The 26904-nt window shown below is 48.7% G+C and overlaps 2 protein-coding genes across 5 annotated transcripts in view; one reads left to right on the top strand and one right to left on the bottom strand.

Moving 5' to 3' along the window:
• SFI1 (SFI1 centrin binding protein) overlaps positions 1-26904 on the top strand; it is a 322241-nt gene that overhangs the window by 80097 nt on the left and 215240 nt on the right. The window lies entirely within an intron of this gene.
• Positions 2726-26183, bottom strand: PATZ1 (POZ/BTB and AT hook containing zinc finger 1). 4 transcript variants are annotated; one of them, XM_081288535.1, is made up of 5 exons: positions 23928-26183; positions 22439-22502; positions 15382-15553; positions 8596-8733; positions 2726-7131 (listed from the first exon to the last, which is right to left on the bottom strand). In XM_081288535.1, exons 1-5 carry the CDS (start codon positions 25196-25198, stop codon positions 6713-6715), a joined length of 2064 nt encoding a protein of 687 aa, XP_081144661.1. In that variant the 5' UTR covers positions 25199-26183; the 3' UTR covers positions 2726-6712. The 4 variants fall into 4 exon arrangements, with proteins under 4 accessions (XP_081144661.1, XP_081144662.1, XP_081144663.1 ...); XM_081288537.1 differs by having other exon boundaries at positions 6964-7131; positions 8596-8668; positions 23928-26179; XM_081288536.1 differs by lacking the exon at positions 8596-8733 and having other exon boundaries at positions 2727-7131; positions 23928-26181.

The following is a 26904-nucleotide window of genomic DNA, read 5'->3' as shown; positions in this document are numbered from 1 at the left end:
AGGCACTGGGTTCATGAGTGAGGCACTGGGTTCTATCCTCAGCACCACATAAAAATAAATAAATAAATAAAGGTATTGTATCCATCTACAACTGAGAGAGAGAGAGAGAGAGAGAGAGAGAGAGAGAGAGAGAGAGAGAGAGAGAATGAATCAATAATCATATAGTCTCAAGACTGCCACAGGCTTTGACCTCTGCCTGGTATAGACAGGCTATGGGCTAGGTACCAGTTTTCGGAGAGCAGTACACTCCTCCATGAAGGAAAAAGTTATTTTCCTGGTGTGACCATTCACATTGATACAAAGACGCTTTATTCAGAGGCTCCTACCTCAGCCCAACCCTGTCCTCATAGCAAACTTGTTTTGTTAGGATGGATTAGTCTCTTAGATAAATATTTGACATTTCCTTTCACAGCAGTTTAATAAGAGATACAGATGCAGACATTACTCATTCTGCCCTCCCCCTCCCATGTCATACCATCTTATAGGCACCCTCTACTCCTGGAGAAGTGCAGGGGAGGGCGAACAGCCATGGGAGAGGGGAGAGGTGGGATGTGTAAGGACTAGAATTTGGAGGCCTTGCTGCCAGGTGCTCAATAGCCAGGCATGATTAAGTAAACTGGAGAGAATCTCACTAGCCTCTTTCCTTCAAGGGCCTGGAGGGATTTTGCAAGATTCTGGTGATAGCTTTCTAAGTTTTAGGTACCTATAGGGTGCATGCTAACCATTGTCATTCAAAGTAGGAGAGGGTGTCGATGTGAAATTTCCTCCTGCAAAGGGAAGGAGCTATGAAATTCTGAACTTGCTTCCTAAACTGGCAGCCTCCATTTTTCTCTGGTGCCTTAGAGAACAACCATTTTAGGAATTACAGAAAGCAGGGGTAGGTAAGCACCCAGAAAGAACCAGACAGACATTACAGGCATTCAGTCAGTAGCTCATTTACTGAGCCCTCCTACCCTCCCTCCTTCTGCCAGCTCCTTGCTTACCCTCTTCCCTCTGTCCCCGCCCTCAAAAAGACATTAATGAAAACAAAGTGAGACAGTGTGGTGGTGCATGCCTGTAATCCTCACTACTCAGGATGCTGAGGCAGGTGAATCACAGGTTGGAGGCCAGTCTGGGTCATTTAGTGAGACCTTGTCTAAAATTTTAAAAATAAATAAATGGCCAGGCATGGGGTACACATCTGTCATCCCAGCAACTTGGGAGGCTGAGACAGGAGAATCACAAATTTGAGGTTAGCCTCAGAAATTTAGCAAGGCCCTGAGCAACTTAGCGAGATCCTGTCTCAAAATAAAAAATAAAAGTGGCTGGGGGACTGGGGTTTTGGCTCAGGGGTAGAGCGCACGATTAGCATGTTCGAGGCCCTAGGTTTGATCCTCAGCACCACATATAAATAAATAAATAAAATAAAGGCATGTGTCAACTATAACTACAAAATATTAAAAAAAAATGTGGCTGGGGATGTGGCTCAGTGGTAAAGCACCTCTGGATTCAATCCTCAGTTTCAAAAATAAATAAAAAACATGCAAAACAAACAAATAAGGCCAAGGATATAGTTTAGTGAGCGATAGAGCACCCCTAGGTTAAACCCCCAGTACGGGTGGGAAAAAAAACCCAAACCACAAAACAGTATAGAAAGTCAATTGGGCAGGCAGTTTAGTTCTGAACACACTAGACGCTTTTTGTGTGTGGGCTTTGGAGTTCCTTAGAATGCCCTTGGCTGGGGGACATGGCATTGCATTCTGTGTGGATCAATGAATAGACTGGCAGACCAAGAAATCACAAGCTCTAGGTGTCAGATCAATTTAACTCACATAAACTGTGAGCCTGCGGGAGGCTGGAACCCGAGTCTGAGTGAAGCCCAAGATCTAAAACCAGGGGAGGGCCTACAGAAGCAGCAGAGAAGCCAGGTTTGTGGATGGTTTGCACACAGTAGCCTATGGACCAGATCCAACCTTCCTACATTCTGTGAGCTAAGAACAGTTTTTACAGTTTTCATGTAATAATTGAAAAAAAATCAAAAGGATAATATTTTGTACATATAAAAATTCTATGAAATTCAGTATTCAGTATCCATCAATGAAATTTTACCAGAACATAGTCACGTCCATTCACTTATGTATTGTCTGTGCCTGGCTGCTCTTGCACCACAACTGCAGAGTTGAGTACCTGTGTCAGAGACAAAGATGTTTACTTTCTAGCTCTTTACAGAAAGTTTGCTGGGTTGGGGATGTGGCTCAGTGGTACAGCACTTGCCTATCATGCATGAGGCCCTGCGTTTGATCCCAAGCACTACAAAGAAAAAAAAAAAAAAAACTTTGCTGACTCCTGCTCTTTTTCACTCTTTCCATAACAATGAGGATGTGATTGGCTTAAAGAGAAAGTGTAGGTGAAACAAAATGGAGTTTACAAGTGTTTCCTAATATGCTTTAACAAGTATCAGCTCATTTGTCCTCACAACATAAGGAGTGAGGATAAGAACTGTCATTTTCTGTGGAGGAAACAAAGGCATTTGCCAAAATGGTGGAGTTAGAAAGTGGTGGTGCCAGGGCCTGCACCAGGCTGGTTGTCTCCTGAGGCCACCCATGAGCCAGGGCACAGTGATGATGACCTGGAGAAGTGGACACGCAGTACTGCAGATCAGTAGTTGATCTAAGAAAGGCTGTGAAAAAGGTACGACTTAGACACTTAAAGCCTTCCATGGAATATATATATACTATGTTTAGGGTTGGGAATCTAATGATATTTTCTGAGGATGAGAGGAGTTGTGCATGAGAACTCCAGTTAGCTAGGACAGTTGGGGACAAGCCATGGCAGTCCCCTGTGAAGGGTGGCAGTGAAGAAAGACCCTACACCTGGAGTGCTGGGCTCAGATTCTCACTGAGCTGCCTATAGCTGTGTTTGGGGAAAGTTGCTTAGTTATAAAAATAGTGTCTACCTTGGTGGGCAAATGTAAACACACATAAAGAAGGGGGCCTGATACCGTTCACTCGACTATGTGTGTCATTATTATGGTTATTGTTATTAGGAACACTTTATTGTTATGAGCTTATCAAAAAGGCCTGATACATAAAAAATAAAAATACAAGTGGAGACCTGTGCTTGGGAATACCAAGTGGGAAGCATGGGGAAAATCCAAAGGAAGTGAGCTTATGTGCAGTTGGTTTTGGGGTTCCCCAAGGCCACCAAGAGAATTAATGAAGAGGGCCAAAGTAAAGACTTAAATTTATTCACCCTTGGGAAGCCTGGCTTTGTACTCAGCTCCTGATACATATTATTAAGCTTTATTCTTTTCTGTCATCTCCACTTTAGACAAAGAAGCCCAGGCTTGGAGTATAGCTAGAATTGTAAAAAGTATCTCAAAAAAGTATATCCTGAGACTGGCCACAGCCCCACCTGCTAGGCCCTGGGTCCCATCTACTCTTAGCTATCAGTGGCCATATTTCTCTGCAGATAATGTTCACCAGGTTCCCTTATACAACTGGGCCTCCCTTACCTGTACAGGGACAGAGATGGTAGTCACTGCCACATAAGGTGAGTGCTGTGCCCCAGTCTTGATGTATTCTTGGCCCAGGCCCTTGAGCAGAGGCAAGTTTGCCTTCATTTCACTGTGACTCAGAAATGCTTGGGGTAGAGTCCAAGTTACCCCAGAGGGTCAGTCTTAAGGATGAAAATCTTGCTTACTAATACAGGGTTTCTGGGCCCTTCCTCTGACCCTCGGTGGCTTTTTTCTGCTGCATTGCTCAGACCCTCTTTCTTGGGATGTGGCAGAATAAGAGCCTCTTCCATGCTGAGAATAGCATGGGGTACTTACATGTGCATTAAGGAACTATCACTGGGATCTTGGGAATACAGTCTCTGGAGTCAAGACAGACCTGAGTTTGAATCCTGGCTCTGCCACTTACTATGTGACCCAAAGGAAATGTTTCCATCTCTTGGAGTCTGTTTATCATCTGGAAGGTGATGCTGAGAGTTAGGTACAAAGTCTGTTTGCCCATGAAAATGGTATCTGATAGTCTTCTCAGCTTGTCTTACTGATGAAGACACAGGCTCAGGGATTTGCCCAAGGTTGATAGTGAGCAGATGGAACTGAGAAGCCAAAACTCAGGTTCTCTACTCTAGACCATGTGCAAAACTCATTACCCTTTACGCATCCATGTTCTGCCCAGCTTTTCTTCCTGTGTCATGGAGAATAGAGAGGATGGGAGGAATGCTGGGCACCTCTACTTGCTGCTTAAGCCTCCAGGTGAGTCATGTTTTGGAAAGGGCTTGCTGCTTACTTTACTCTTCCTCTCCTGCCATGACAGATACTTCTTTTTAACTATAGGCCCTACCAGGGGTGTCCAGAAGGCAGGACTAAGAATGTCTTCTGAAGGAGTTGAGACCAGCCCAGTCAAATCCCTGGTTCAAGGCCAGGTTCTCTTACCAACCAGCAGGTGTGATAAGTTGGCAGATTCTATGGTGGTCACAAAACCACATGTCCACAGAACCTTGGCATTCTAGGGTCAAGCTTTTCTTTGCTAACTCACACCACATGGCCTACACCTCTCCTCACAGTCTAACAACTTACCCAAGATTTTTTTTTAATATATTTTTTTTAGATGTTGATGAACCTTTATTTTATTCATTTATTTATATGTGGTGCTGAGAATCAAACCCAGGGCCTCACACATGCTAGACAAGTGCTCTACCACTGATCCACAACTCCAGTCCATCACCCAAGATTTTGTGTAAATGGATGAAAATTTTTTAAAGCAGTTGGGAGTCTGCCTTTAAGCCAGAACAATGTGACTACTGGTATTAATGTGGGTCTAAGTAAGTTTATACTTTGTTCCTCCTGGTCTATGTTTATTTTTCTCTCTCTTTGATCGCTGTTTTCTTTTTGCTTAGAAATTAAATGTTGTTTCTATTCATTTAAAGGTTTCCCTCTTTTGAGATTTTCTAAGCTATCCAGGGTGCCTTAAGTCTGTCTGTCCCTTAATCCTGATTCTTGCTCCCATTAATTTTCTGTCATGCTTATTTCTTGCCCTATTTGCTGTACTCTCTCCCACTTTCCTTCATACATTCATCACTAATGATGCCACAACCTTGTTTAACATCAAGTTGCAAAGTCTAGAGCCCCTTGGTCTTGAGGATTTTCTTCCTGCCTATGTCCCTTCTTAGTTCCTAGCTGGTTGCTGTATTGAGTCCCCTCTCTAGGTCCTCTCTCCCAAAGGCCTAATATCTGCCTCACACCTTCCTCGACTAGCCTACCTACCCTCCTCTATTACTATCCCCTCACCTTGCCCACTTTTTCCCCTTGTACTCCTCATCATACAGACTCATATTTAAATCTGCTTATCAACTGTCTTTCCCATTAAATTCCACAGATGTATCTTGTTCAGCACAGGGCCTAAAACCCTGCCTGGCACACAAGCAGTACAGACAAGTAGTAATATTTGTTTTTACAAAATTGGATGCAGTTAAGTCTTCAGTGGGAACATCCACTTAATAGTCCCAGTGGACCTTGTACAGTGAAGAAGAGAAGTATCTTGGGATCCTGTCCACACCCCAGATACAGGGGTGTAGACTGCTCACCTCCAGGTCCCAAAGACCGCCCCCGCCCCCAGCCGAAAAACTGGACTCAAGGGAGCAGGCAGAATAAGGTACTAACATTTTTAATACAGTCTGATCAGATCAATTCACATCACAAGGTCAACCTGGGTTTGCTCATGTATGACACAACCAAGGTACACAATAGCCCTACCTGTTGGCTCTCCTGCCTTCCTGATTCCCAACAGCACTGAAACTCCTACTTTCCTGACCAGACTGGCATTTTAAAATTTTTGCATAAAACTATTTCTTCCATAGACTCCAAACAATCAACTAGCCAAGTTAATTATAGTACATCTAAACGAAGTTTTAATACTAACCCTAACTGTGTGACTGCGGTTTACAAAGAGCTCTGTATCACCTGGGATAGCTTTCAGTAGCAATTCACTACAACTGGTCCTAAAAAATAATAACAATAATAATAATTAGAGAATTAAAACCCAACAGCAAGTTGAATGGTTAAAATCGTGTAAGAACTGGAATTTGGGGTGGGAGTGTCCTCAATGGCTGAGCTTGTCCTAGCAGCGAAATTCTAGCCTCCAGCCAGGCTCAGGAAAGTCTGGTGTCCTCCAGGCCAAGGGCTAAGCTCAGAGGGGCTCTTGGAGGACACTCACCCCATGGTCCATGGGATGCTGTAGGCTTATGGTTTCCTTAAAAACAGTTGGGCATCAAGGTTGTATGAGTGGGTGGAAACCCTACTATGATTTATTTTGAGGGATATGGGAAGAGGGAATGAGGAATTAGAGAAGTGGGATGGAACCTAAATCTCTTAAGGTCCCAGAATGCCATAGGGTTTGGGTTTGGAATTGGAATCACTAAGAACTGAGCACCAGGATTCTGATTTCTGCCCATTAGAGAAACCGGAACTGGTGTTGCCTTAAAGGCCTATGTAGTGTTTCTTGCCTTTGTCCCATAGAGGGACCTGCAGATATTTCTGCAGATGAGAACCTATTTCTAAAGACCATTTGGGGAATGGGTAGTAAAGAGGGAGTAGGATTGGGGGGAGTTAAAAACGAATAAAAATCTCTCAGCTACAGAACCCAAAGACATCACTTCCCTCCGCATTCACAGCATTTTTCAGCAGTCCCCAGATAGCTGTTTCTGTGGGGACACAGCATCTGCCTCACTTCCCCTCAGGCCCCATGGGTTGCTGGTCCACCTCAGGATCTACTAAAGATGATGCAAATGCCGACTGAACAATCTGAAACCCAAAGGACTCGAGGAGAGACATGTTCTGCTGGGGAGAGAATGGTGAGCCAAGGGCAGGGCCCAAGTCACCCAGGGGACCACCAAGGGCCCGGACATGCACCTTCTGGATGTGTTTGTTCAAGTAGGACTTAGAGCGGAAGAAGCTCCCACATTCAGGGCATGGGTACTTCTTCTCCCCGTCAGACTCCATTTTGTTTTTAGGGACTGCCATGTCACAGGAGAAAGAGCCGTTGGTGCTCTGCTTCTCCGGCGTCTTCAGGTCACTGGCATCTGAGAGGTCACCATAGGAGTCAGAGCTCTCAATCGGATCCTGATGTGAGCATTTCTGGCCTTCTATGAAAAAAACAAAACACAGGGGAGAGATGAGGCCAAGCTTTGGAGCTGCCCCCTCTGGAGGGGTCATGAGAGGCCTGCTCACAGGCCTATGGAGGGCAGCTGATGGCCAGCCATTGCCCTGACAGAACCCATGGAGGTTTGGCTGGTCAGTCTGGGAGCCTGGAGTGCCTATGGGGGTGACACAGCAGGGCCCTGGGGCTGCCAGCCTCCCTCGATGTGGACTCATCATGCAGGTGTACATGTAATGACTCACCATCATTTCATCATTTCAGCCTGCTTTAAGGAAGGGATACAAAGAGGGGACCTTTACTGCTTCTGCCCAGAATGACTCAAAGACCCCCAACTCCTAAGTGCTCTCTTGGATGCTTCCTGGGGTACAACTATTCTGATGTTGCTGAGCAGTCAAACAGTGGCCTCATCTCCTGTACCTGCTGGCTGCAATCCTTGCAAGGCAGGCAGAACCAGAACTATGAGGTCTCTTCCTAGATGACAAGATTCTATCAATGGCTCAGACACAAACCAATCCAAACACAAGCCCTGACTTCATGTCCTTCCTCCTGCTCAAACCCTTCCAGGACCATGTAGCCAAAGCACACAAATTAAAAGAACTCTGAACAATTGAGTCTGCTGGGTGTCCCTACCCAGGGCCCAGGACAAGTAGACCAAGAGACAACCCTCACTGCTCTGCCTTGCACAACTTACACCAGAGTCTTTTACCAACTACCAGCTTCCTGCCTGAGTCCAGAAAGCCATGCCGGGAAGGGAGGTCTGTGATGGGAGCATGGAGCATGCCATCTCTACCATAGTCCAAGCCCTTGGCCTCATTCCAAGACAGTAACAACAACAATGACATAGAACACAACAACCTGAATCAACCAATAAAGGTGGGCCTGGGAGCTCTTCACAAACCAACTCCAAATCAGAGATAATCAGGTAGCTCATTTATTGCCATGCATCTCACAAACACAGCCCAAGCCTCTCCAGAAAGGACCACTCAGAGCAACCAACAACCTCTATTGTGGGAGAAACCAGTCATTGGCTCCTACAAGCTCACAGGGTCAACAAAGGAGAAAGTATTCAGTTGCAGCTCCACACCATCCTACGGGCAACAGGCAACCGACAGGCCCAGAGGGACTCATCATGCAGGGCTTCTCTTCCTGCCCTGAGCCTGGGGTATCCCTGCAGGGCTCCAGACAATAGGGGCTGGCCAGGTGGGAGGAAGGAGGGCTGGGGAAGAGGAGGCGGAGGCTGGACTTTGGCAGTGCCCTAAAGCTTCACTCAGTACCCTGGAGTGAGATACCCACAGTGACTTTTATTTTGGATGCCACTGCCACTTCAATCTCTGAGCCTCCTCAAGGCAGCCGGAGAGCCGGCAGCCTTCCCGCCTCCCCACACCCGGCCCAGCGCCCCCACAACACAGTCTGCGCAGAGAAGCAAAGTGCAGAGCAAGGGGTCGCTTGCCTTTGTTGCCATAGGTCCTGGCGCAGTGGAACGCTGCTCCCCCATTCAGGATGGGCTCCTGGTGCCTGGAGACCTGGGGAAGGGGAACACCGTGGTGGGTTTTAACATGGACCTTTAAGTAGGAGGCAGAGGAGAAACCTAAACAAGACAAAAGGAGATGAGATCCCGCGGCCAGCAAGAGAGACCACTCTGCTCCCCCGCGCCTCTCCTTTGGCGGCTCTGGCTAGCCTTCCCAGGTCAGCTGCACCTAGAAGGGACCCCCTCCTTGGCTCAAAAACAGCTGTGGCCAAATGAGCCAAGTGGCTGAGGATTAACAATGGCATTGTCCATGAATCAGCTTCTCTGAAAAGCCCATTCTGAAAGTCTCATTGAAGGACCCAGCCAGCCACCTGGTGGGATGGCCTCAGATCCTGCTCCCAATTGCCCTTGGGCTTGTAGGATGCTTCAGTGACATTTTGAGTGGATGGCCCACACTCCGGGTCAAATGCAGGGACCATGGCTAGAAATGTGGCCAGATAAGTACGTGGGGCTCTAGGACAGCTCCAGGACCCCAGCCAGCAGAATGCCTACTTAACATTTGTTACAGGGAAACTGAACATCAAACCAAATGGCAATAAAAGGAAATCCTCAAGGAATGACTCCAAGGATTCCCCTCCTTCTACCTGTTAAGATATGTTCTCTTTTGCTAACTTTCCTGCCTTCAGAATAATTGGATTTAGTAACTACTTAGACCTTCTGAAGAACAACAACAAAAATAGGAAATTATGTTTAAGAGGCATGGTCATCTCTATATGGTGCTCTTTTGGTTCATCCACCAGATTCACTTAGAGAAGAAGAAACCAGGATGATCTCTATTTGTCTTTATTTTGTTTTGAGGGAGGGGCAATCCAGCCATCTTGGAGCTAGCTGTTCCAACTTACTCCCAGGTGCTCTGTCAATTTGAGCCATGAGATATCTCAGGCTGGGAAGAGTAGCTATTGGGCCAACTTCTACAGCAGCCACAAGTTCAAGGATACAGTATCAGTTAGGCCAGGTAGAAGAATTTCAACTTTAGTTTCACAGGAAAGAGGTATGTCACTGAACTACACTGTGGTCAAGGATCAGAAAGTGCCTTCAGCAGGAACCAAAGCTTTTTTAGTATATGGCCCACTTGGGGTGCAAGTGCTGACAGTATCCCTTTAATCCATTCTAGATCTGGTCAACACATTCTCAGACACTCTCATTCCCTTTTTAAATTACAATCACAGGATCATAGTGAGATCTATTGCTAAAGGGTCAGAGGATAGAGTGTACTATATAATGTCTGTCCCAAATTTGTAAGTCTGAATACCATAGCATTTTGCATGCTGCTAGAACTATAATAAAGGCCCATCTTTAGTAAATAGTGGCAGCATACCAGGGTCTATCATATTGCTCATACTATTTCACAGAATTTTCCTAACACCTATGTGTTGGAAATTATTATTATGAACCAAGAGGCCTGGACTCACTCTAATCCTACAACCATGTGCCACCAGAATTTGGCAAGACTCTTTAATGAGTCCTGTATTTTGGCCCTGGTGCTAGAAACATCCTTTGGACTCTGTCAGTAGATTTCACTATCACCAATATTCTGCCATATTGGTGGGTTAGGATGGAAGCAAGTAGTAGACAGAGAACTGGCCTGTGGAAAGCTTACACACTCCCAACAGCAGCAGTTGGTGGTTCTGGAAGGAAATGTGAAATACAGAGAATTTCTTTCCTTTCAACACAGCTACTTCAAAAGATCTGCATGTACAAGGTGCCAGTGTCCTGTCCTGCCTGGGAGAGTGAGCTATCTTGGATGGCAACTTGAAGTGGTTGGCCTGGGGCCAGTCACCAGAGGACAGACTGGTTGGGCCCGTGTAAACATTTAAAAAAGGGAGGCTCTAGGCAAAAACAAGAAGACAAAGCTACTGGGAAAAGGCTCTTAGTCCTGCCCCTTGAGTTGGTGCTGTGGGAACCTCCAAAACCAAGCTAAAACAGGAAATATTGGCCCCTGGCAAAAAGCATAAGAACCTTACATATGATATCACTTTAGAAAAGATTTTTTTTTTCCCTTTGGTTTTTAATCCTTTGTGGTCCTCTAAAATAGCATGAATGTCCCCTATCCCTGCACTGCCATGGCATGCCGCAGCAGATGGGAAAGGAGGGAGAAAGCACCAGGAATTATAATATTTACTCCTTGTAGGGAGAGCTATACCACGAGAATACAACAGATACTCAATAAAAATTTTCTGCATTTTCCTGAAAGACAGTCTGAGAAACATGTGGCTGGGTCCTCTTGACTTTACCCCAGCTGTAGATTGTACTATCTATAGCAAAACCACTTGGTGGGATAGCAGGAATGGATCCACAGCTGCCACTTAAAGCCCAAAATTTAAACACAGAGCAACTTGGCAGCCAAGTATTGGGATGAAACAAGCTGAGCTTCTGAGCAAAACATGGCTTTTAAACCAGACATATTTAGCCTTAATTCTAAACTCACCAGCCCATTCACCACTGATTAACTAAGAGCCTGAAGGATCCGGATCCATGATCCATGTGATGAAAATGCTTTATGCCCATGTGGATGCTGCTACAACCAAAAAAACACCCTCTCTCTTCAGAGATGAAGAGTTTATTAGCAAAAGACCACTGCTCCTCAGTTGTATTTTCTTGCCTGGTGTCCCAGCAATTCACATTCCAGAAGCAAATTCTCCTCTGGCAGATTCCATGTCCACGCAGGGATTAGAGACTGCTTTTTCTCTGTGCAAACCCTGGAGAGGCCATATTCAACTGTACACTAGGACTGTCAATTCATGAGAATGACAAGTTGCCTGGGTCATTTGGAGGGATACCAGGGGATTGAACTCAGGGGCACTCAACCACTGAACCACACCTCCAGCCCTATTTTGTATTTTATTTAGAGAAAGGATCTCACTGAGTTGCTTAGAGCCTTGACTTTGCTGAGGCTGGCTTTGAACTTGAGATCCTCTTGCCTTAGCCTCCAGAGCCACTGGGATTACAGGCATATGCCACTGAACCCACCTTCTTCTATTTTTAAGCAATAATGTTTGAATCCAAATGTCTCTGTCAAAGGCAGATTCCCAATAAGTCTATTCCTTATCCCCATATTTGTACAAAGATACTGCTATAGAATTTTTTCTGTTAGTTTGTTTTGGTGGTGCTGGAGATTGAACCTAGGGCCTTGTACATACTACGCAAACACTCTACCAACTGAACTATATACCCAGCTTCTGCCATAGAAATTTTTTTTAAAGCCAGGCATAGTGGGGCTGGTGTTGTAGCTCCATGGTAGAACACTCGCCTGGCACATGTGAGGCACTGGGTTGGATCCTCAGCGCCACATTTAAATAAATAAATAAATAAAGCTATTGTGTCCATCTACAGCTAAAAAAAAAATAAATTAATTAAACAAAAAAGCCAGGCACAGTGGTACATGCCTGTAATCCCAGCAATTTAGGAAGCTGAAGCTGGAGGATCAAAACTTCTTTGAGGCCAGCCCCAACAACTTATTGAGAACCTATCTCAAAATGAAAAAAAAAACCAGGAGGGTGGGTAGCTTAGTGGAAAAGTGCCTGTGGGTTCAATGCCCAGTACCAAAAAGGTAAAGAAAAAAAAGAAAGAAAAAGAAATTTTAAAAGAAAGAAGAAAATCACCAGGCCAGGACCTTCTCTCCTTCCCAATATTCACAACTCAAATGATTTCTTCAACCTGAGAATATGGGAACAAGCTTTTCTAGTTATAATATGCTCTCTACCACAAACAATCTTCTTCTACAAATGATAAAGAACATGTCCTGATATGTCTCTAGGATAAAGAGAGTCACCTGTCTCCTAAACTTTTTTTTTTTTTGGGGGGGGATACCAGAGATTGAACTCAGGGGCACTTGACCACCGAGCCACATCCCCAGCCCTATTTTGTATTTTATTTAGAGACAGGGTCTCACTGAGTTGCTTAGCACCTCGCTGTTGCTGAGGATGGCTCTGAACTCTCGATCCTCCTGTCTCAGCCTCCCAAACCGCTGGGATTACAGTCATGTACCACCATGCCAGCTGTCTCCTAAACTTGCATCTGACTCAAGTGTGGGGGTAGGGCCCACAGGCTATATCTTCCTACCTTTCCCATTCTTCACAGCCAGTAGTTTTGTAGCAAAGGCTGAAAAAAGGCAGGTCTATAGGTAGTTAAGTTGATTGTTCAAGAACTGTTGAGACTGAAGGATCTCAGAGGATACCTGATTCAAATTTGCAATCCTTCTGCTTCAGCCTCCCCAGAATCACTGGGATTACAGGTGTGCACAATTGCACCCAGCCACCTAATTCAATCTTAACTGCTCTGACCAGCTAGCTAACATTTATCCTTTGCTTGAACTATTGCAAAAATAATAACTTTAAAAAAAAATTTTTTTTAAATGTTTTTAATGTGCTGAGGATGAAACCCAGAGCCTTTCAGGTGTGAAGGAAGCACTCTATCCCCAAGAGCATCCATTTCTTCAGGCAACGCCTTTGTATTCAGTCTTGGTGGACATAGAGCTAAGGATGACACAGAGCTCTCTCTCTGCATTCTAACTCCAATCTCTCAGTGTTGTTACTGTCCAGAAAGAACCTCTTCCTCTCCCTAGAAAAAAAGCCTTCTTTCCTCTTCCTATTTCTGCCCTTGAAATGAGTCCAGAGGTGGCATTATGCTTCTTCTCTTTGATAAAGACTACAATTGTTTTCTCTTCCTTCTGAATACCCAGCATGGTTAGTACCAGAGCTTTCTTTTTTCTTCTTGGAGGAATGGGACTTCCTCCTTTGACTATCGGACCCAAAAATGTTTAAACTGTGATCCAGATCTCGTCTTGTCTTTTCTGAGAAAAGGTGGACTCCAGTTTACTCCTATGGATTCCCCACTCTAATCACAAGGCTCATGACTGTTGCCCAAGTCCTCTCTGCTAGCTCTTGGGGGGAAAAATTCTGAGATACAATAGTTTTTGGCTTGGCCACATCAGCTGTCTCCTAACTGGGTTAATTTTCCTGCTGTTCCCAGCTGCTCTCAGCTCTTCTCCTGAGCTGGACTCCCAAGGATCCTGGGTCTCTGATCCGCAGTCTGGGCTGGACTTTCCAGGTTTTATCATTGGTATCCTTTTCCATTCTGGTCTCTGACCCCAGTTCTGGGACTGGGAACTTCAACACTGACAACTTAATAAAAGGCCTGCTGACAGTGCATTACAGCAGGTTTAGAGTTATTTGGGTTACTGTCATGGAGCCAGGTTAGCATGAAGCTTTTTCTAGGGCTGAGGCAGTCCTGGCCATAACTGTTCTGATAATTTTCCCTGCATGCACAACCCTACTGCTTGCTCCATAGGGGAAGCTCCCACCAGAAATGGGCTGTGACATGTCAGAAAACAGGACAGACAGCCTAAGCAGCTTTAATTACTACTTCACCAACTTTCACAGCAGGTTTTCTAGTGGAACAAACAACAACATCCAGTTGCCTTCATGGCAAACCCCAGGTGTGAAGTCTCAGGGAGGCACCCAGTTCCAGGATACCAAGAATACCCTGCTATTCAGCAACCTCCCCACATGAGGAACCTCAGTACACACAGAGACAGCACAGGCACCCAAGGAGTTCAGTCGAGACCTGCAGGAGTGTTGTGCTTGGTCCAAACCAGAATGTCTTTGAGCGGTATTTTTCCTACCATTTTTACAAAATACACAGATGGGGCCTCCCAAATGTGTAGTTCCTTGTCGGTTCAGAAAATGTTCACTTACCTTGTTTCTTGAATGCACACAACAACTCTGTGAGGTGGGAAAGGGAGGTGTTCTTGACCCCATTTAAAAAAAGAACCTGAGACTTGGTGAGGATAAGGGGGAGCTCAAAGCCACATAGCAAGGGGCTGGGACTCAACCCTGAGCCCCTGACTCCTGGTTCAGTGTTCAACCCTCTAAGCCATACCCCAGACTTCCAGACAGAGTGCTCCAAGAGATGCAGACACCCCAGCAACATCTCACAAGGCCAAAGCAAGAATGTAGTACAGAAGCATCCTCACACCCACACAGACAGCTGGCCCAACCTCCTGTAGCACAGACAGAGAGCAAGCCTCCTCCACAGACACTGTGCTTGCAAACACAAACTTCCAACACTTCCAACAGTCAACTAGACCCAGCAGAGCCTGATTTCATCCATCTCAACTGCTGACACAGTTAAACACTACCTAGGCCAACCTCATCCTCAAGCACACTGCCCTGCTCAGAACACCTACTTTCCTCTCTTGTCAAGGCCACATGCTTGAGTTTGAGCTCTCTCTTCTGACCAACTCTGCTAGAATGTTTCTGCTTCTTGTTCATCTCCAGACTTGACCTCCTCCCTGGCTGCTGATTCATATGCCAGTGAATCAGCCATCAAAATCTTTGAAGCAGGACCCCTTTATGTCCTACTCAGAACCAACAACTCCCCTTCCAACTTCAGTAGTTAAGTAACATTTGCAAAATGCATCCATCCTGTCACCTGAGCAGCAGATGTGTTATGGGTCCACGCTGGGGAATCACCTCTCTCCTATTTCCATCTTAGGTCTCCCAGGACCTTCCATTTCAAGCACCCCAAACTTCTTAGGAAGGAAGGGATTGCAAACAGCTAGCTGGGTGACGAAGGCATTTATTATTCAGTGGGAAGGGAAGGCTGTGCAAAGAGTAGAGTCTGAGGCAGGGTGGTCAAGACACTCCTGGGCCTCCCATACAAGCTCAGGCCCATCCTCTGGAAGTGAAGAAACAGTGGGAAGATTACCTCGATTACAGATACTGCAGAAGTTGCTGGGCCCCTCACTGTGCTTCTTTAGGTGGTCTGCCATGTATGCTGCCCGCAAGTACTTCCCACACACCTGGCAGGGCACCTTGTCTTCATGACAGGCCAGGTGGGAGCGCAGACGGTCTCGGGTGGCAAAAGAAGCATTGCAGGTCTGAGGGCAGAAAGGAAAATGAGATGAGATGAAATCCTGCATTCCTCACTTGACCAACCAAAACATGAAACAAAAACAGGTTCTGGCCAGAGCTTGGACTCTCTTTAGAGTCTGGCTCAGGCTCTCGACCCAGAATGCCAAGTAGCTGCTCTTATTTCCCATGATGCCTCCTTATAGAACATCTGAGTTGGAATTACTGGTTCTATGAACATTCCCAGAACATGGTAAGATAAATTCTACACACCTCTACAAAGTTAAGTGTTAGATATTTGTCCATTCTTTCATACACACACTCACACACACACACACACACACACACACACACACACACAGAATTGTAGATGGACACAAAACCTTTATTAATATTTATGTGGTGCTGAGGATCGAATCCAGTGCCTTATACATGCTAGGCAAGCGCTCTACCACTGAATTACAACCCCAGCCCAATATTCGTTCATTCTTAATCATTAAGCATTGACTTCAGGTGTGCTGGCTATAAGTGAATTACAGATGAATTACTGGCATCTAAACCAGTCTTTCTGTTCTCCATCCCAAGCTTTCCTCTAGTTTTATACAAAGAATTCAATTTGTTCATTTTATTCAAAAGGGACATTAGTCTTGGTTGCAGAGAAATGGAAAAGCAGGATGAAGCACAGAGATGACTCTTCATAATAATTTTATGACTTTGAATTGAAAAAGCAGCCCATCAGCTGAGCACAATGGCACATGCCTATATCTCCAGCAGCTTTGGGATAATGAGACAAGAGGATGACAAGTTCAAGGCCAGCCTTGGTAACTTAGCAAAAGGTAAAATAATAAAAAAAAGGGCTGGGGATGTAGCTCAGAGGTAAAGTGCCCCTGGATTTAATTCCCAGTAAAGACAGACAAAAGAGTCAGGGAGCAGAGGAGAGAAAGGAAAGAAAGGGAAAGGCAACAGCTCATAAAATTCTACTAATGTGAGAATCCTCGGAACAAGGCCAAGAGGTGGAAGCTTTGAAAGCATTTGTGAAATGTTAAGGTGAGGAAGAGCTGGTAATAACAAAACAATGATATCAGACTACACTGACTGAGAAGGACCTGCCCCTTAGCCTATTAGAGGCATCTGTCTCATGTAGTCCATTGTTACGGTTACAGCAGCCTTCTGAGAAAGGCTGTGTGACCACTTCTAGTTGTACACAGCCAAGGAAAGCCATAGTGTGAACACCAACTCACAGCCAGGTTCCAGGAATAGATGACCCAAGCATTTGCACCCCGGGTCCCAGGTCCCAGGTCTCCAGGTATTTCCCAGTACCAGAGGACCTTAGTATCGGGCAATATCTCTCCCTACCATGCCTTCCTCTGCTGAGATGTGAAAAGGTAACACCAGCCTTGGGGGAAACAAAATGTCAGAAAGCCTGAGAAGGGGTGAAACTAGTTATGTTCAAGCTATTTTGGTTCCTTGGAGGTATTTCGGGGTTCTAGTCAAGTTTCACTCGTTTCTTTTCTCTATGTGTGTGCTTACTGTTTTAGAACTATGAAAGAAAGCAGCATTTCCCTTTAAGGGCATTATACATTTCAGATCAACTTTTTTCCCCCAGTGGTGCTGAAGATTGAACTCAGGGCTTCATGCATGCAAGGCAAGCACTCTACCACTGAGCCACACCCCCAGTCTACAGATCAACTATTAACCCACTGAAGAACCAATACCCATTAACTAACTAGAATGGAGATACTCCAGTAGTCTGTTTAGAAGTAGATCCTCAGGACCTGAAATCTCATGGTAAGTGTCTGAACACTGTCACTATTTACAAATGTTTATCTGACTCCTTACTATACAATCAAAGCAAGAAGCAAACACATACAATGTTGTAGAGGAAGAAGATATCACCATTTACTAATCTGGCTCCAAATATCTCTGTTCTAGCACAAACCTTGCTGTTTCCAGTCATTGTTTCATTGTAAAAGTGATAAACTTGAACAGAACAAGTTACACTAATGCAATACTGCTTTTATCTATTGGGTTTTTTATTATTATTTTAATGTTCAGTTTATTTGTTTGATTAATGAGGAAGCTAACTTTAGAAAATGAATTTGCCCAAAGCCCAAAACTTAGCTACTGAAGAAAGTAGCAATCTCTAAAAAAGAAAAAAAAAATAGCAATCTAAACACCCTCACCACAGCCAGGTAAGTACTGGAGTAATCCTCCTAACTACTCAGATCTTCTTTTCCCAGTTTACATCTAGGAAAATGGAGACTCTGAGAGGACACAGGACAGCTGGGGTGTAAACCAGCTCTGAGTCTGCTCTTTCCATCATCAGATTTGGTAGAGGTAGCATCTTGTAATTGAAAAATGCTGGTGCTTATTAACACAGTGTACTTGGTAACCATGACTCTCCCCTGCTAGGGAAAAATGAATGGATTTGTACAGGGAAATTTCAGCACTTGGGTAACTTAGAAAGCATCCTACAAGCCAGGTGCAGTGGTATGCCTGTAATCCCAGTGACTCAGGAAGCCAAGACATAAGGATCACAAGTTCCAAGATCAGCCTCAGCAACTTAGCGAGACCCTTTCTAAAGAAATATAAAGGGCTAGGGATGTAGCTCAGTGGTAGAGTGTCCTGGGTTCAATCCCTGGTACCAAAAAAAAAAAAAAAAAAAAAAAGGAAAGAAAGAAAGAAAGAGAGAAAACATCCTGGGTACTTGGTCTTATGATCCCGAACGGTGGGCCCCACCTCAGTCTGGCACCTTGTGACCTGATGACGTGCCATAGTGGGAGAGAAACTCAGAAACTTCCATCCAGCCAATCAGCCTATAAACCAGAGCAAGGGCTGCCATAAATACCACTGGGAGAGATGGTGTACCTGTCCATTTATCCCACAGACAAGAGTTGGTTTTGCTAGGCAGTGACCTGAGAACCACCCTTCCAGCAGTGAGCTGGAGTATGTTCTAAGCCTCAGAACTCAAAGGAAGCAACATGGATCAGGTATAAGAAAATGGAGCTGAAAGCACACATTCAGCATTCTCTCTCCCATAGTCCCCAGGAGAGGGAGCCAGTAGAGGGGTATGAAAGAGATGCCTTGTTTCTCTTGCCAGCCTTTATTTGGATCTGCCCTCTAAAGGCTTTGCCTGTCATGCCTTTCTACCTAAAGATGATGGACAGCCAACCCTCAATTATCCACAAGTGGATTGTCCATTTGGGGATTAGCTAAGCAAAATTAAAATCCCAGAGCAGGCTGGCTTCCCCCACCCCCATCCTCCATTGATTATCTCTCAAGGAATGAAAGCTAACTTCAGCCCGAACAAACATAATTAGGAATGTAAATCTGCTACTGGGGAAAGAAAACACACACACACAACAAAAACTTTCACTGTGTTACAAAGCCAAGCTGAAGTGATTGTTGGCTTCTCTGTGCCAGGATTAACCCTCTATGGCTAGAGTCCCCAAGGTTTTCTGGGTAAGTTGTAAAAGTGTACGCGTCCAAGTCTAGGCCTGCCAGAAGTTCAGACAACATAAAACATGAAAGAGCCTGGTCACACGACCCAGGAGTAAAGAGAATTGGCCGAGAGACAGATTTCAAAGAAGGGGACACCCAGAACCTCCAAGCTAGGGTCACTCAGGAGAAGAGTACTCCCTGTTCTGGAGACAAGAAGACAGAGGGACTCTGATGGGAAGAAAGCCAGCTAGCAGCAGAATGCTGATCACTTGTGGTACTTGAAATGCTTGCCCTGCCCACAGCCAGTGCTTTACACAGCCTGCTAAAATTAGGAAGCACATCTGTCAGGTCCTGGTCCAGACTTCCTGAGCTTGGGCTATCACCTCTGGTCACTACCACTCAACACTGAGCTCACCTCCCACACTTTCAAAAGGTTTTCTTTCTGAGAGTTGAGCAGCTTGGGAATGGGGCCCAAACAGTACCAAGGACACTAGTGCACACCCCTACCCCTGGTGGTCTTTGAAGTCTGGCAGCTTCAGACGACATCTTGAGTAGCCTTTTTCCTACTGTGGAGGAAAAGTCTAATGGCAAATACACAGAGGTCCAGCTCCATATGCCTTGTTAATCCCTTCTTCTTGAGGGTACCCCGATTCATTCCTTCTCTAACCAGCCCAACAAGTGGGGCCATTGGAAGCAATGGGAGAAGTCTTAAGTTGCTCCCCACTCTCAGTTTTAGGCTACACTCCACCTGGGTGACATGTCCCACTGGCACAAATCTGGCAGTGCCTGGGGCCCATGAACCAGTCAAGGAGAACTGGACCAAGCATCAAGTAGACTTGTGAGTCCCTGCCAAACTTGAGGCTTCCTACCCCTACATTCAGATGGACTTTCCACTCAAGCCATGGCACCAGACTCTGTAACTGGCCCCTTTCATCTGTGACATCAGGAAGGGCTGAGAGGTTATATGGCCTGTGCCCAACCTGCCAAGGGCTCAAGGAACCAACTCCCAGAAAGCCATCTTTTCACTTCTGATGCTTTCAGCATACCACATCATGCCAAACAGGTGCCCTTACTGTTTAACCAAGCCCAGAATATGAGAGCCAGCATATCTTCACCTGCTGGGTCCTCATTAGGAGAGTTCTGACAACAGGGCCAGAAGGGGGTGAGCAGGTCTGTGAAAGTGTGTGCTGGAAGAGCAGGGCAGGAGTGGGGCTTATACACCAAGGGACAATGATGTCAGTGTTATGACACAGACCAAGGACAAAACACACAAAGCCTCAAATGTTAGAATGAAAACTTTTATCATCACTCCTCTTCTCCCCATGGAGCATGCAGGGGCTGAGGGACATACCAGTGGGATCGAAGGATCAATATCTGCTTTTTCAACCCCTAAAGCCATATACTGGAATAGCCCAATATAAAGCTACTGGTTAGTTTAGTTCCTGAGCAGATCAGCTAAAAAACCTCAAAAGCACAAAAGTCTAATTTACTAGCCAGAAATAAAAGCAGGACCTATCTGAATGGGAAGGGGAAAGGGCAGCACAGTTGATCCTCGGTGGAGTTGCACCAGAGGCTTCTCTGGAGGCAGTATCACTCCCAGAGCGGGAGGAGGGTGGCCAGACCCCACTTCCCATGCCTTATGGGAAAGTGTTGCCAGGGGAGGAAAAGGAAATAAACTAGAGGCTTAGTTCCTGGGAAAGCACAAACCTCCAGCAGGCCCAGGCTTACCACCTGTTACAGGGGTGGGGGGGGAGCAGGCAAGAGATCCCAGAAAGAAACTTGGAGGCTACTGGGGGGATCCAGAAGGGTGCTCCCTGCTACCCCTATCTGGGGACCCTGAGCTGGGACAAACTACCAAGTCATCCCTGGAGGAGCTGGGCATGATGGGTAGGAACCACCTTACTGGCCTCTCCTAAAACTGGGGTCTCAGGCCAGTCACTACTCCCATTCCCCTCCACCGTACACCATCTCCAAGGAAGCCCAGGCTAGCCTACAGGCCACTGGGTAAAGGCCCGGCTACTCTCTGGGGTGGTCCAGCCCTGCCTCAGATATCCCGGCGGGGCTGGGCAGAAGAGAGCGTTGCTGGAGTGTGTTGGGCCCAGGTTTTCAAGGGCTGGGAATGATTTTTTTAGAGAAAGGGAAAAGGCGGTGTCAGGAACTGAATGGGACGACCTCCACAAAGCAGGCTGGGCAAAGTCCCATGATGGCAGGTCGCTAGGAAGAGGTTCCAGGGGCGGCAGGCCGCTGCTGCTCCCAACCCACACCTGGAAAAAGGGCAGAGAGTGCAGGTTACCCCCCCAGGCCACCGGGCATGCCCCCACTGCCCTCTGGGCTCCTCCTATTCTGCCCGGGGCTCCTCAGCACACTACCTGGGAGAGTCAGAATGTGCTCTGTGATGAAAAAAATCAGAGATAGAGAGAAGGAAGCAGGCAAAGATAGATCCCAGCAGGCCCACCCTGGGTCATCCTCTTTGGGAGAGACCACCTAGCTATAGTCCATGCTTGGCCCCTGGGGGCTTTTTGCCCTACTATAGCACATCCATCCCTCCCTACAGGTCTCCCTGAACCCTCTCCCATGCCACCAACAGTTTAAGGAGAAGTAGCTTGTCCATGCTAGAGGTTGTAGTAGTATCCACAACCCTGTCTTGCCCTCATTTGGTAGCAACTTGGCCCACGAGAGGGGGAGACAACCAAGAAGACAGAAGCATGTTTTCCATTCACAAAGGAATGTTCAGTGGCCAGGAGAGGAAACTCAATTTTCTGGGCACCTGCAGGGTCCCCAGATGTTGTTCAAGCAGACAAGGGTAAGAATCTCATCCGGCCTTCCCAAAGTGCTGCTACTATGCAGAGAGCCTGAGGGAAAAGGAGACGCTTGCTCTCCAATATTCCAAATGGCCCTGGCTGCTTGAATCTGTGGCTCAGGATAGTTTAAGCAGGTGCTGATGTTAAGAGATAAGACCACCCACTCCTTACTACTTGCTTCCCTCACTGCCTTGTATTCTAGGCCGAGGGGACCTGGATGGAGCTCTAACTCAGACCAGACAAAGGGGAAAGTTATTGGCTAGACCTCCCAGAGCCACTTAAAATCTGTGCAATACCTGCAAACTGCTTAGAACCAGCAGTTGGGCCCAGCAAGGTACCAGGTCCCCCAGGACAACACTTGAACAATGTGGCCCATCATCCAAGGAGCCAACAAACACCAGGAGAGGAAAGCCAAGCAAAAGAATGAAGACAGAGACAGGGTGGGAACCAAGACCAAGCAAACAAGAAGGAAAGAACATCAGCCATGGGGGAAGGAGGGCTGGGGTAAGGAACAAAGGAGGACAGAGGGAAGGTAGAGGGACAGAGTGGGGAGGTGTGCAAAGCGGTGGTCAGTCAGCCGGCCCCAGCACACACAGCAGCTTGCTCATGGCCGAGGCTGTGAGAACAGCAACATTCTCCTTCTGCCCATTTTTGCCCTGGCCCGGCCCCTACCTGACACTTGTGAGGTCGCTCAGAAGTGTGCACCTGCTTGATGTGTCCATTCAGGTGATCAGGCCTGGAAAAAAGACAACCAAGAGGGACTTAAAAACAGGACATGAAATACGAGGTACAAATTTGACCAGACCACACAACACCCACAAGGCCCTACACACACACTACAGGAAAGGACTCCCTCTTCTCTAACCCAGCATGACAAAGATAAGTCACTACCCGGGTCTGGCTCCATAGGCCCAGGCTCTCTGCCCTAGTTTTCTCGAGGGGGACGGGAAGTGAACATTTGTTTCTGATTCTGCCTACCCACCCCTGACAATTTCCCCCAGTAGAAACTCAAATGATTTCTAGGACCGGAGGTGGAGGCTTTAGAATGAGGCCTTGCTGCAGCCTTTCCGGGAGGGGGTGTGATTCATTGTCCAGACTAAAGCCCCTTAGAAACTCAGTGTTCCCCTCCCCCAGCCTCTCCCGCCACAGCAGCCAATGAATGCCACCCGGATGGAATTCAGTCCCCAGAGACCAGCAATGAAGCCTTAAGTCCCCAGCTAGGCTGGTAAGCCAGATGCCCGCCTGAGCAGGTGGGCAGGGGCTGCCTGACCGGTAAGACTGGTTCCTAGTTGGGGCCCCTCTGAGGGAGTTTTCCATCCCTAGGTTCACACACAAGGTCTTCAAGATTCAAGTTAAAACCAGTCTTTTATTCTGAATATTCTCTAAGAGAAAAGCAAACAAAACAAAACAAAACAAAACAAATTAAAAAGCCCTCTGCTCCCAGACAAGTCCTCAGTTCCCTACCAGGCTCACTAGAAAGTGAATCTAAAAAGAGGTCCTGCCCTCCTTCCATTCTTTCCTGAAAACTAATGAGTACATTATAGGGGATCTGTGGGTTTGATTAGTTTCTGGGGCCACCAGGTTAGAGAAGATCAACGATTTCAGTATTACAATGCAGCTCTGGGCGCTCGGCTCTGTATCTCTCAATCCCAGGATCCTGTAAGGGGCAAAGCTGGAGTCTGTACTAATCCAGGATGGCTGTGTTGGGGATCTGGTGCCTCAGGAGTGTAAAGAGTCCCAGATGCACTTGTTCCAGTCCTTCCCTCCACAGCTATTCAAGCAGGGAAAGTCTGCAGAGGAGCCCAGCCTCCCGCCCCCAGAGTGGGCCCCACGCCTGGTGCCGGAAACACAAAGGGAGCCCAGGGAGAAGAATGGCCAGGCCATAGCTCTGGCCAGAAGAATCTGGCCCCTTCCCACAGGCCCCTTGGGAAAGACAGTAGGGTATGTCTAGTGCCAGAGAACTTGCCTGAAGGAAGAGAAAGCAGGTCTTGACCACCCCATTTCAAAATGAATACCCTTAAAACAATCTCCTGAAACCCAGGATGGTCCTATTAAGATCTAGTGATCCTCCACAAGTCCCATATCCCCAGATCTTTGCAAGAAACTGTTACATGAACCAGAACTAAGGTCATGGCAGGGGAGGGGAGGGTGCCTTTCTCACCTGGAGAAGCCTTTCCCACAGCTCTGGCAGATGTACGGCTTGCCCACCGACCCATCATGGGACCGCACATGGTAGGACATGCGGTCTTTTCTCTTGAACCGCAGCCCACACACAGGACAGGAGTAGGGCTTCTCCCCAGAGTGGGACAGCTTGTGCCGGTTTAGATGGTACACATCTCGGAAGATCTTGCCGCAGATCTCACAAGCCACCTGCTTCCTGGTCCGGCTCCTCTTTCTCGGGCCATCGGGATCCTCAGAAATGGGGAGCCCATTCTCACCCAGCCTCGGAGGAGGCAGGTCGATGTACCCCAGTTGGAGGCTGGTGACACCATGCTGAGCCTCATGCTGCCGGAGGCGGTTGGCATCAGTGAACACCTTCCCACATAGGCCACACGGAAGGATGCCTGCCTCCCTTAGGCCCCCTGGGGACCCAAACATTGAGTCCAGCAGGTTGGCCTTCCTTGGACGGCCCCGGCCCCGCTTGCCACTCAGTGGAGGGGCACTTGATGTCACATTGGGAAACGGGGAAGTCAGCAGTTGGGGGGACAGGGGTCCAGCCACCATGGGCAAGCGGTCCACCCCAGGTAACACAGGCAAAGAGGCTTGGCTCGCAATGGCTGCACCTGCGGCCCGGGCTGCTTCCTCCTCAGGCTGCATGCTGCCTGCGATACCATTGCTGTTGGCTGCCAAGGCTGCCCCGTTAGTCATGTCCAAAGGGAAGCCCAAGTCAGAAGTCCCAGGGGGCCGAAAGAGCATGATGTCGGCCCGGGCAGGGGGCACCAAAATCTGCACATTGGACTGTTTGATGACTTCCTGGCAGATCTCGATGACCGATCTCATCAGCAGGAACTTGGCGGCCGTCATGAGCTCAGGGAAGCTCTCCAGGCGTACCACGATGCGGGAAGTGTAAGCGAAGTCCAGGATGTCGCCGAACACCTTGGAACTGATGGTGTGCATTTCCAACTCCCGGCTGCCCCCGGCCCCGCCGCCAGGAGCTGCCGCCGCGCCCCCCACATCAGCGGGACCCCCGTCCGCAGCTCCGCCGTCGCCCAACTGGGCACTGAACACCGACTCAAAGTACTCGCTGCAGGCGGCCAGCACAGCGCGGTGCGCTGGGAAGCTCTCATCGCCCACCCGCAAAAGCACGTCGCAGAAGCGCCCGCCGTTTTTGCGCTGCTGGTTCAGGTTGTGCAGCATCTCTGTACTGTGTCTGCTCACCTGGTAGGTGTAGCAGCCCGACGGGCCGCAGGAAGCGTCGTTTACCCGCTCCATGGCCACCGCCCCCTCCCCACTAACCGGGCCGCGGCACCCTCCGCCCGCCCCCCTCCCTTCCCCTAGGCAGCGAAAAGCGGGGCGCAGCGAATGTGTCCACACTCCCCACACGTGCCCGCCTGGGGCTCTGTAGTCTCGCAGGTGCGCCCAGCGCACACGCCCCCTGCCCGGATCGTACTGTCTAGACTGCGGGGCGCACCACTCCCAACATAGCCACCCCCACCCCAATTGGATAGCTAGCAGCTCTCTTCTCTCCGCCTGCCCGCCTCCCCTTCACAGTCTACCTTCACGGGGGTAAGCGAGCGAAGAGGTGCGCCCCTCCTGCAACCGCGCCTGCCACCTCCCCTCCCGCCCGCCAGGCGGCGCCGGCGCGCAGCCAGGAGGGGCGCGCACACGCGGGGAGGAGGAGGAGAAGGGGTCCGCCGCGCAGGCGCGCGCGCGGCTTTTCCCGGGCCCGCTGGGGGCGCGCGTTGCGTCCCCTGCAAAGCGCGAGCCGGGGCGGGGGCGCCGGAGCAGAGGAAACAAAAGGCGAAGGCGGCGGCGGCGGGGCGCGCACGGGGGCGGTGGCGCAGGCCGAGTCTTGGAGTCTGGCGGCGGCGGCAGCTGAAGCGAGCGGATGGGCAGCGGCAGCAGGGTGGGCCCTTCCCTGGGCCAGGCGCAAGCGGCGGCGGAGCGGCGGCGCTGCGGCCCCGGGCTCCGTGTGTTCGGAGCGGAGGAAAGATGGCAGCGGCTGCACTTCCTCTTGCACTTTCACCCCTGGGGGGAGGAGAAGGAGGGGGCGATACCAACAACACCCCCCCTCTCGCTTGCAGAAAAAAAAGAAACCGCGAGCTCGGCGTGGGGGGCCCCGGTGCCCCCGGCCCTGCACGTGCGCGCCCGGATCCCTAGCCTGGGCCGCCCCGCTCTGCAAACTTTCCACTTTCTTTGTGCCGAGAGACCCCCCCTCACCCAGCCGAGGATGCACGTCCCCCCTTCCCTATTTATACGCCCCCCCCGCAGCTCCGCTCCCCCCCGCTTCCTGCCCCCCCTCCCCACTCCCCAGCTCCGCCAATGCAAGAGCAGCTTGAGCCCCCGTCGGCCCCCGCCTACCCACCCCGCCCGCGGGGCCGGGGGCTGCAGTCTAGCCCCCCCGGACCAATGCAAACGTAGCGCCGAGCCAGCAAACCCGCTCCTACTGCCCCTCCCCTGCCCGCTGAGTGTGGCGGCGAGCGGGCGGGGGGTGGAAGACCGAAGGGTGTAGATCCGGGCCCCCCAGCCTGCGGTGCGCACCCGCAGGTTGGACGAATGTTGGCACCCTGGTAACCCCGCTTTGATGCGCAAAATCCCCAGAGCTCTCCTGTGACCGCTTCCCTGCTTCCAGCCCCAGGAAGGGCTGGGGGTCCTTGCCCGGGGCAGGCGAAACTGCGAGAGCCGCTTCTGCACCCTGCTCACTGACCAAAGTGAATGGGCTAGGCGCCCAGGAGACATGAGGCCAGCCGCTAGCCTCTCCCCAAACCGCCCTTCGTCGAGCTTTATGCCTCGGGGAGCGGGAAGTCACCAGCTCAGGGAAATGGCACCAATAGGGCGACGGACAAGAGCAGGGACCCCCCGCCCTTCCCAGGAGTCTCTAGGGAAGTAGAGATACCTCAAGGGTCGGGGAGCGCCCTCGGGCCTTCTCAAGCCCGGAGCATTCCCAGTGCACGCAGCCCCTAGAAACACCGGGCTGT

This window comes from Spermophilus citellus (genome assembly GCF_964194105.1).
Source record: "Spermophilus citellus genome assembly, chromosome: 3".
Lineage (NCBI taxonomy): Eukaryota > Metazoa > Chordata > Mammalia > Rodentia > Sciuridae > Spermophilus > Spermophilus citellus.
Note: the sequence above shows the minus strand (reverse complement) of the source record. Positions and strands in the feature narration are given on the sequence as shown.

What these genes read in the sequence shown, in the direction of transcription:
- PATZ1 (XM_081288535.1), bottom strand. Translation starts at nt 25,198, where the DNA reads ATGGAGCGGGTAAACGACGCTTCCTGCGGCCCGTCGGGCTGCTACACC. An exon ending in AGCGACCTCACAAGTGTCAG is followed by an intron (nt 15,554 to 22,438) that starts GTAGGGGCCGGG and finishes TTCTGCCCTCAG; the next exon opens with ACCTGCAATGCTTCTTTTGC. An exon ending in CAGGACCTATGGCAACAAAG is followed by an intron (nt 7,132 to 8,595) that starts GCAAGCGACCCC and finishes TTTTTTTCATAG; the next exon opens with AAGGCCAGAAATGCTCACAT.